Source organism: Stegastes partitus, unplaced genomic scaffold, assembly GCF_000690725.1.
Source record: "Stegastes partitus isolate 25-593 unplaced genomic scaffold, Stegastes_partitus-1.0.2 Scaffold252, whole genome shotgun sequence".
NCBI lineage: Eukaryota > Metazoa > Chordata > Actinopteri > Pomacentridae > Stegastes > Stegastes partitus.
In genome coordinates, this window is record NW_007577983.1 from 374433 (window position 1) to 385131 (window position 10699).

Genomic DNA, 10699 nt, shown 5'->3' on the forward strand with positions numbered 1-10699 from the left:
TTCGTTGAAGTGCTTCATGCAATGCAACACCGTGTGTTCAATTAAAGCTGATCAGCAGTAAATAGAAAATCATTTAGAAATAAAAAAAAAAAACTTACAGTGCAATCTCTGCAGTTTTATTTATCAGCATTATCATCCTCCTTCATGTTTTTCACAGAGATCAAGTCAAACATGGTGCAACATATTCAGCAGTAAAATAAATACTGAATAAATTAATTCCAAAATAAATTGTACAGGGCCTTACAGAAGAGTTATCATTTGTGTATTTATTGTATTTACAGGAGTTGGTATTTAAATTACTGCAAAAACGGGGCTAAACATAGAAGTTTTACTGTACTGCAAGAAAGTGATTAATCCCCCCCTAATCTTTACTGACATGTGATGACCCACAAATGGCTACAGCAGACTCATTAAGCTCTTCTTTCTTTATGTGGAAAATGAGGCACTTTAAAGAAGACGGTGCAGCTGAACTGAAATGTTCACTCAGTCACAAATAGGCTGGCAAGCAGCAGAACCGGGACCAGGATTAGCAGACCTGGTGATCCATGTTCTGCCCCGGAGGAGGTGTTCTGGTCGGAGCGCAGCCCTGTGGAGCCAGGAGGTCTGAGAACCAGCCTGCAGGGGTTTTGCACTTCCTCTAAGGGGATCTGGACCTCACTGGGCCGTTTGGAACTCAACTGGTCGCGGACCTGTGGGGAAACACAGGACAACGAGAGAGGGAGACAATGGATAAAAGGGGTTTATTTTTTGATTCAAATTTTCTTTATTGATTTTGCACAGAACCAAACAGAGTCACAGCCAATGTTACTGACACTCGTAATAAACAGCAGCTCCGTCATGAAACAATATTCAAAACTCTCAGACCCACCCGATACTATTCCCACCCTCCCTGAGTTTGTCTTTTGGTTATGGTTTTGTCGAGAACATTTTCAAAGCTGGAGTGGAAATAAAGCATTTTATGTGTATTATACGTCAATTATCATTCCAGTCAGTCATGCAGGGTTGTTTAAATTGCGGAAGAATTTAAAAATATTATTTTGTCAAAAGAGATTTAAAAATAGCCACATATTCTTGAACATTCTACAATCAAATAAAGTGATTAGAAACCATCAAGTGTCTTGATTTTTTTTATTTGTTAACCTGCTGATTATAGTGATGTTTTTATTGTTTGTAGTTCTTGTTGTTTTGTTTCAGATGTGTTCACTACCTAACCCTATTTTTTTCCTGCCTGTGTGATTAAATGCACCGCACTAACTGGTTCGACCTATGCCCTCTTACCCTACTTTCATTGAGTATTTATTGGCCCAATCCCATCTCCTCCATGAGGGCTGAAGCATTAAATCCTCGTAGATGTAACTGAGGTCGTAGCTGCGATGCTTGAGCGTGTATGTTCATGTTTAAAATGGTAAAAAAAATTGAGAAATTGGACACTATTGTGACAGCACATGTTGCATGAAAACAATGCATTGTCATTAAAAACAAAAAAAAGAAGGAAAATTGTGTTTTATTTACATTTTAATTAACTGCTCAGTTGATTACTCTCTGTGTGTGGCACTACAGTGTTTATGCACTTAAGGAAACTATCAAAATTCAGGAAAGCCAGGAACATCTGCCAATCCTATGTGGACAAACATACACATACAAACAACACTGCAGACGTGAAACAGCCACGGCAACAGCAAGCAGCTTGATGCTGTTACTTACAGATAAACTTCCTAAGGGATTTCTTCCCTGCACCGTTTATAATTGGCTTGTGTACATTTTGTGTGAGGCAGGAAAACCGTGTTTATATGTCACCGATTTCACTATGAACGATGAGCAAGTCCCGTCGGAAAATCTGCAGATATGCAGACTCACAGACAGGGTGCAGAACAGCATAGAAGAGTCGGCATCAGAGCCCTCATGCAGTTGACGATTTTGCAGTGGGACGGCGCTAAACCCTCACGCCTAAAGACAGTGAGTCTGTGAGTATAGAGATTGGGATTGGGCCAGTCTCTGTGCTCCTTTCTTTATGTGCCAGGTCCTACTGTTCTTAAGTTTGATTTTCCATGCTTGGCTGTTGAGTTGTACATTTGAGTCTGTTGGTAACAATGTGAGATGTTGTAAACATTGTAAAAATGTTGTCAAATATTTGACACATTTTAGTGGAATTATAAATACTTGAGGCGTGTTCTACCAAATATATGGTCCATTGTTACAGCAGAATTACCCATTTGGCCAAAAATTAAGCAAAAATAGGTCCGCCTACCTTCCATTTATCAGGGAAGGCTGAAAAATAATTTTTTTCTCTGGCTCACCTTCTCGACGTCTTCAAACACTCGTTGGAAGTTCCTTCGGAGGACATTAGCCAACTCATCCTCAGTCCACTTTCTTTGCAGCAGTTCCTGGATCAGAGCGGGATACTTTGACACATCCTCTAAGCCCTTTGGAAAGCTGTTCATAGAAACAAAACAATTTCATGCACAGATTAATCATGTATTTGTTGTATCTATGAAATATACATGTTTTAAATAAATCACTTATTCTGACATGCACGCACACAGAGATGCATCTTTACAATTACAACAATAAAACCTTGAGGCCCCTCAGCATTGTTTGTTTTACGGTGTTATGTATGCATAGCATGAGCAATTCACTGCCATCCATAGCAGCCTCCTTTTATGGCTGCTAGCAGGATAAAGTTATTGATTTTTACCGTTTTTCAGTCTGTTGACAACTGGACAGCCAAATTGCTGATATCATGACAAGCAAACAAAAGCGCAAAATTGATCTGGTTCAACAACAGCCTTTTGAAATATGTTGTCTGGAGACTTCTTGAGACAAGTGTGTACCGTTTCCTGGCATGAGCTTTGTTTGGTCTCCAAAGATTCCCACTTATCCAGACCACAGGATATGAGAACTGATGCATTTACGCTTTTATGTTTGCACGCAGTTCATACAATTCCCTATGAAATGGTGCTTCCAGTTATCTGTGTGTTGTTGTTTGTAGGCGAATGTGTCTTACCTCACAGCACCTTCAAAGTCCCCTCCGACTCCTATGGATTCAGCTCCAACCACCTTCTTAATGTGATCAAAATGGTCTGTAAAAGACAGTTAGAGTAATAAATGGTTGGTGGTAGATTGGATTGGAGGGACGCTCTGCTGTGGGTTGGCTGTGACATTGTTCGGTAACTGCTAAGGAACCAGTCACATTTGGTTGAAGTTTAAAAGCAGGCTGAAGCAAAACAGCTGTTCCTCTCAGAGCATTTTGGATTTTTTTGGAACTCAACTAACCTAAATTGCTTCCTCCAAGAATATCGGGGAAGGCTGGGAATTGAACCTTCAACCCTGTGATTAGCGGATGAACCCAACACCTGAACCACAGCCAGCAAGGTACTAATCTGGTCTGTTCTGCCTATTTATGGTTATCTCTGTCAACAGTTGCCTAACAACATTAACAGCCAATCACAGCATAGTACACCGTCCCTCCAACTGACCCAATCCAGCACCAATCATAATAAATCAGGTATATGAAGCACAACTCTGGATTTTATTACAAAATGCCTCACCAGCCACCCGAGAGATGTTGGCCTCATCTTTGCAGGAAATGAATTTGCTGTGGAGATTCACCATGATCAACCCGTTGTTCTTTTTCTGAAACACAACACACACGGTGTCACAAGATATACACACAGAAAAACATGACTGACGAAAATAAATATTCTATGTAAGAGACACACTTAAAATACAAGTTTTTGTCTCATTTAGATTCATTACTTGTCATCGTTAGAAGTAGAAAACATCGCACTTATGGGACGGTGTTTTGCAGCTCATTCACAGTGACGACATGAGAAATATGAGCGATCATCATGAGGGATTTGATGGGTCGGAGTTGGGTTTAGTACGAGAAATACAAATTATTGATATTTAGCTAGTGTAACACTATGATTGAACATGTTGTAGATATTGTACATGCCTCATTTACATGTACAAGAACATCTAAACTCAGTGGATCTCGTTATGTGGATATACGTCAACTTGGCAAGCAGGGTTTTAAGACTTCTTCAGCACTTGGTACCTCCCTAATGACTGTTTCCAATTTTATTCTGGAACATTTAGAATGATGTACAGTTTACTGAGCGTGGGTTTCCATTGGAGAGAAAACAGTGTTCTACTCATGCCAGTAGAATAATTTAATTTTAATATTACTTATTACAGTCATACAAATATTTACAAAGTGGGACAAGATGCAGTTCTATCTCTCACTATATGTTACTGGTAGTTGTGTTTAATCCAAGATGAACTCCATCAAAACCTTGTAATGCGGAATGTGGACTAAAATTTGGGTAGAAATGAAGAAATTAGCGACAAATAAATACGCCCAACTAAAGCTAAACAAGGACACAGACGAGTTCAAGGGGTATTAGATCGTATTTGGCAGACACAAAGCTTCAGAAAGAGTCAAACAATGCATTTGGGTTTGACTGCTTGACCGTTCACCTTTTGATAACCAAAACAGAACCGTTTAGTGAAAGTCTCATGCACAGGAACCAAACTAAGAATGTGGGGAAATACACTTCAACGCTTTGGCAAATGGAATTATTGCAATGTCTTATTCTAAATGTTTACATCATGCTGGAGGAAAAGCACTTATGGTTTGTGGTTTCTACTGTGGGGTCACTGAGCAGCTCCTTCAGCAGCAGACTGATGCACCAGCAGGGTAAGAAGGAGCACGACCGCAGGTCTTTCATTCCAACTGCTGTCAGTAATCTATAACAACATGTTGTAGTTCTTACCTCCATACTGCATCTTTGCATAGGAAACAATATTACACCCAGCTTTCTCACGTGCAGTATACCCCATGCTATGTGCAGCATATCTACCTCATATACAATGTCATACTATATGATATTTCCTTTCATTTGTCTATTTTATTTTAAATCATAGTTTCCATTACATAGATCTGCAGCTTTATTGTATTATATTTCTCAGCTCTTCCTATATATAGTTTTAGTTTGTTCTCTTTTCCCTCCTGTTACATTTTTGTGCTCTTTTCCTGTATCTGTACTGCTGCAACAGGTGATGAAGAATAAAGTGCAATCTAATTTAATCTTCTACCAGTTGATGGGATTGTTTTGTTTTGAAACCTAGAAATGCTCCTTTGTGTCAGTATCATCTTGAGAGATTGAAGAAGAAAGTAATTGGAAGGAAACATGCCTCCTGGAATTATGTAGAAGATGGAGCAATAACAAGTCATCAATGAGACGTTAATTGGACTTCTTGCACCCACAAATACACCCATTGGATTCAAAATCAACTATCCTGTGTGCTGAAATGTAAAAAACAAAACAAAATCCTAACAGTGGACTGTTTGGGAATATTTGATTCTACTGATACAGAGTGAAAGGCTAAACAGACTAAAAATAATGTTTAAAAAACATATTGTAACTTCTATTTTGAGAGGTTTGTATAAACAAAGATTGGAACCAAAATTAATTAATCATTAAACCTGATTGATCAGATAATTATTTAATCGCACAACTAAGCAGGCCATTAATCACTCGGCGAATTGTTTTTCTCACCAGCTCGTGCAGCAGCCAATCAGGTACGTTGCGGCTGTGGTTGCAGATAGAGTAGGAGGATGAATGGCTAAAAATAACCGAGGCCTTGGAATGCTTCAGCACGGCCAAGGCTGTGTCCCAAGAAGTGTGGGAGAGGTCCACTATCATCCCCAGTCTGTTCATCTCGTCCACCACGGCCTCAAAAACAAATCACAAAACATTTAAGCGGTAATTTACGGGAACACGGGAAGGAAGTAAATCAGCTGAGAAGACAACAGGAGACAGTTACATGTGCACATATAAACACACTCGAGCAGATAGCAGTCAAGGAAGTCCTGTAATCTGCTGTCGACAGAACCGACTGAATAGGTAAAGCATTGCAGAGATATTAAAGGTTTTAATACAAAATGCGTACAGTGTACACCAGCAGTGTGTTTTATTGCAAGTTTACTTTTATTTCTCCTGCCAAAAGCATGTTTACACTGTGTGCACAATTATTAGGCAAGCTGTGTTCGTCAATTAATGTTATTGTTGAACAAACGCAATCCTCTCAGTTAATCCGAAAAGTAACCGAATCTCAAACCTGAATACTGAACAAAGGAAATGTGACTGTCGTCTTTCTCTGAGGGCATATTACACGAGTGTGCATAATAATTACAAAAATAATGTTCCCAACATCCGTGTGTATTCTCAACGTTAGGAGTAAGCGTGACAAAAACAGTGACACAAAGTGACAATTAAATAACAATTTTGGCCTTTCAAAACCATTCAGTGATCAATATAACCACCCTCCTTTTCAGTAGCTGCCACAGCCTGGAGTCTGTCAGTGTCCTGATCTGTTCACCATGACCTTTCCCTGAAGCAGCAAACACAGCCTCTCAAATGCTGTCCAAAGAGATGTATTGGCTCTCATCACTGTAAATCTTTCATTTGAGGAGAGCCCACACGCCCTTAATAGGATTTATGTCCGGTTAAGAAGAGCCAGGTCATTATTCGGTCATGTTTGAGGCCTTTGCTGGCGAGCCGAGCAGCGGACCCCACGTATCCGTATCCCTTACGCCCCTCCTTTCTGACCCTTACTAAACTGCTTCTCATCCATTATGATGTTGTCTCTCTTAGTCAAAATCAAACAGACAATACAGTTTACACGTTTTGTGCACAAAAATACTGATGAAGTCGGAATACTTACTTGCCTAACAACTGTGCAAAGAGTGTAGCATGCATAGCATTAACCAACTTGAACAAAAGCGAGGTTCATATTCTTTACAGCGTCTCAGATAACAATAACTTCTCTAACTACTTCCATTAATACAGTAATATTAACGGTAATAGTAAAAATGCACTTTTCTTTTGCTTGCTGAACAAAAATTAACAAAGATGAAGCAGCTCTAAAATATTGTGACTGTCTACTTATGTATCTGTAGCTACATCCAGTACTTTTAATTCTATTTTTAAAAATACACTGGAAATGTTATGTTGACATATCTTCCAAAAAATAAGAAAAACATCTTGCTGAGATACTGCTTTGAGGAATGCAAAAATAGAAAAAACATGAAGAAACATGACTGATATCACTGAACTCATATGAGCTTACCTTTCCAAACTCTGTCAGGCTGTTGTTCTGTCTTTGAAAGACATTGTAAAGTTTTGAGGATGACTCAGCCCTGCATTGATAAAGAAAATTGTTAATGCCGTAAATCATGAGAGTAATTTGTATCTCGTTTGTTTAATTTGTATGTGGTTAGAGCTCAAGTGTCTTTCATCTGGCAAACTCAGCTACGTGCAGAGACAAACACAAGTTAATTTGCATAAAAGAAAAAAAAAAACATGCAGATATCAAATATGTAAACATTTTTGACCTTTCCATTCCCTCATTCCGGTAAGCAAAGATTTTTCAGATTAAATGCGGCTCAGTGGTTCATTCTTTAATGGAGCTCTCTGGCATTCATACTTGGCTTTACAGCTTAGATAGCAAAGACCCAGCAGACCCATGTGCAGGTAAAATAAAGAGTTCAACATGCTTCTGCTATTACCAGGGTGTATTGCAGGTGTGTGTCAGGGCCATGGAGCGGACACCGAGCTGGTACAACATCCTCAGGGTTGGAATGCTGCTGTCAATAGAGTGGCCTCCCTCGACGCTTATCAGACATGCGATCTTACGCCTCATCTCAGCGTTCTTCAGCTCTGCAAAGACGAACACAAATGCACAACGCCTACACACATTACTGGGCACCAATGCTGTCAATGAAACCAATAGCTGGTAGCTGTGTTGATGCTGCTTTGACATTAAAGCCCAGTTCAGACATGTGCACCTCGAAACATGCCGGCTTTGTGTTTGAATGAGCCTCCTGGTCACAGTTTCGTAGAAGTCATATTTTTACTAGCTTGTGCCTAACTAACATCTGCCAATCGCTTTCAACATGGCACCAGTCTGAACTGCATGCCATTAACAGACAAGCATGCACAAGCAATGAAGTTGTGTGAAGTTATTTGGGGTAGGATTTTTTTTCATAGTTCAACATCAATATTGGTCCAAAACCACACAAAGCAAAAGACAGTTTGCTTGCCAAAATAATAATCATGAAAAAATCAACTTTTCTCTGCAGTTTCATATTTATTGCAAGTAAAACATTCATAAAAACTGCAGTGAAGTCCATAACAAGTCAGATAAATGAGACTCAATCTTAAACACTTGCACCATCAATCTAAACAGCACCATATGAGCAAGAGAGTTGAGCGCATGTACGCGGGAGCCGAAGTTCAGCGGTAACTTCATTAATTACTTCTAATTATAAATTATGCCCAACATGGAGACAAGATCAGTCAGGATTTAACAGCAGGTCACACGGTGCGGGTTTCTTCACATCAGACAGGTGAGCTGTCACACAGAGTCACAGTTTAGAAGCTGCACTTAAATCATTTGTTTCACAGCAGCCGTCCTCAGGTTGAGTCCTGAGCTCCATCACAGCTGTCAGGATATTCTTATTTTAGTCTTCGCAAAGTAGAAGTTAGATTGCCAAGACACATGGACAGAATTTTCAGTGTTTAGGATGGTTTGATAAGCTTGTTATTAGTTTGCATTTACATGTTTATTGATAAGTACTATACACCACGTTATATACATGTTATATACTGTCCAATCTCACTTGTATGACTAGTATTGTACACATACTGTGTCTCCATGTTGTGGGTTTGTCTGAATGAAGCTGAATACCTGCTGATGAAACCACTTTACATACTGGACACTCTACATTTTAACGTCTTTCATTGTATCTGTAAACTTATCTACACCTACTTCCGTCATTTGCTCATCTAAGCACATTATCATTTGCACATTTCTGTATCTCTCTTGTGTATTCTTCTACATTTTGTTGACTTTTCTTTCTATATTATATTTTTTATCTTATTTTATTTTTACTTCATTTTACCATCATTAATACCCCTCCCCTAATATTCTGTGTTGTCTTTTTGCTTTTGTTTGCCCCCTTTGTTGAATATTCATGCTGCTGTAACAACTGAATTTCCCTCTGGGGATTAATAAAGTGAGTCTAAGTCCAACTTTAATGACAGAATGCCATTGCTTTAACACATTAGTGAAGCCCTTGTCATGTGTGAAAAGGGCCTAACTCAAACAAAAGAAAACATTCAGCACACGCCAAATACAAATACAAGATCATCACGAGGGAGGTGTACTATACCCTGGGCAGATGTAACCAGCTCAAAGTCCTGGTACTCAGTGCACATACGTCTGACCACATCTATTTGTTCCAGAGTCAGCCTCACAGCATCCTTCTGCTGGGCCCCACACATCACATAGACCGCAAACATCTGACAAAAGAACAGGGGAGAGAATGGGAGACACATTTTAGTAACTGAGGTTAATGTCATTTCCAAGCTTGATCTTTAGGAAAATGCTGTTTTTCAAAGCCTCTTTGGTTTTAAAATGCCAATGCTTAAAAGGGGAAATCTGCTTTTGCTCGGCTACTCTGGGGAGCAATCTGGACGTTAAAATAGAGCAGTCTCGGGAGTGAACGCTGATTAAATTACAATACCTGCGCCTGCACATGGCCCGCTTGCAGACGGTAGATGTCGGTGGCCACTTTGCTGACATTATGAAGATCAATTTGGCTCAGGCGGTTGTCGTGAAGGATCCTCAGCTGGAGAGCGAGGTCATTATGACTGACAGATGGAGAGTGAGGAGAGCGGGGTGGAAAAGATGGAGAAGCACTTTAATCTGATCTCAACTATTCATATCCATGAATGTAACTTCTGTGTAAGCAGGACAGTAAACATCCTTTACCCATCAATAAGAGGATATCTGGACATCAAATCATGGGCTCTCTCTCTTTCTGAGTATCCAGATATCGAATGGAACACACAGAACAACACCAGAGCCCCAAGAGACTGCATCCAGAAGCTCGATGAAGCACCTTTTATAGTTTTCCTAGAAAGCACAATCTGAGAACAGAAAACACACCAGTGCATTACAGCTACATGATAGCAGAAGAATTAACCAACTGCATGGTTTAGACACACACACACACACACACACACACACACACACACACACACACACACACACACACACATTCTACATACAACACAACAGTATCTTTTATCTTACTGCTTATGCTTATTTTATGTTATGAAAAACAGACTGATGAGATTAAAATCCTAGAGTATTATATTCTCTCTGTTCATCGGAGAGCAGATATAAGTTCTTGCAAAAAAATGTGCTGTGTTGGATCATGTCATGGCATCAAATTATGAAATTGGCTACACATACATTATGACTGATAAATTCATATTCATTCTGAACAGCTTTTATGGATAAAGTGGAGGGTGAAAAGTTCAAGTGAAAAATAAAATAAGATAAAAAATAAAAAAACAATATAGACTCACCATCCCGGTTGTTAAAAAGCAACTTGTTGTCCACAGTGTTGAACAGCTGTATTCAAACTGTACGAACTTTCCAGCTGTCCGCCTCAGACAACAGCAGAACACGCCTATAGAAACACTGTGCCATGTGCTGCGTTCACGTCCCGTCGAGAATTTGACAAACTACATGTATGGGTTGCTACACGCTATTAGTTGACATCGCCCCTTCTTCATTCTCAAAGCTCCAAAGTTTGCTGATGTTTTAGTCAGCGGTACTGACA

General features: G+C 39.5%; 1 protein-coding gene across 1 annotated transcript; it reads right to left on the minus strand.

The window, feature by feature from the left end:
- Positions 1–94: 94 nt before the first annotated feature.
- On the minus strand, positions 95–10494 carry dpep2 (dipeptidase 2). The gene is made up of 11 exons (XM_008281945.1): positions 10443–10494; positions 9841–9998; positions 9593–9719; positions 9239–9368; positions 7574–7724; positions 7135–7204; positions 5562–5738; positions 3549–3633; positions 3005–3080; positions 2298–2433; positions 95–689 (listed from the first exon to the last, which is right to left on the minus strand). The coding sequence occupies exons 1-11, from the start codon at positions 10443–10445 to the stop codon at positions 480–482; spliced, it is 1323 nt and encodes a 440-aa protein (XP_008280167.1). The 5' UTR covers positions 10446–10494; the 3' UTR covers positions 95–479.
- Positions 10495–10699: the final 205 nt, after the last annotated feature.

Coding starts and splice junctions, on each gene's coding strand:
- dpep2 (XM_008281945.1), bottom strand. Junction 9,720..9,840: donor AGATATCCTCTTATTGATGG/GTAAAGGATGTT, acceptor TCCATCTGTCAG/TCATAATGACCTCGCTCTCC. Junction 7,205..7,573: donor CACACCTGCAATACACCCTG/GTAATAGCAGAA, acceptor TTATCAATGCAG/GGCTGAGTCATCCTCAAAAC.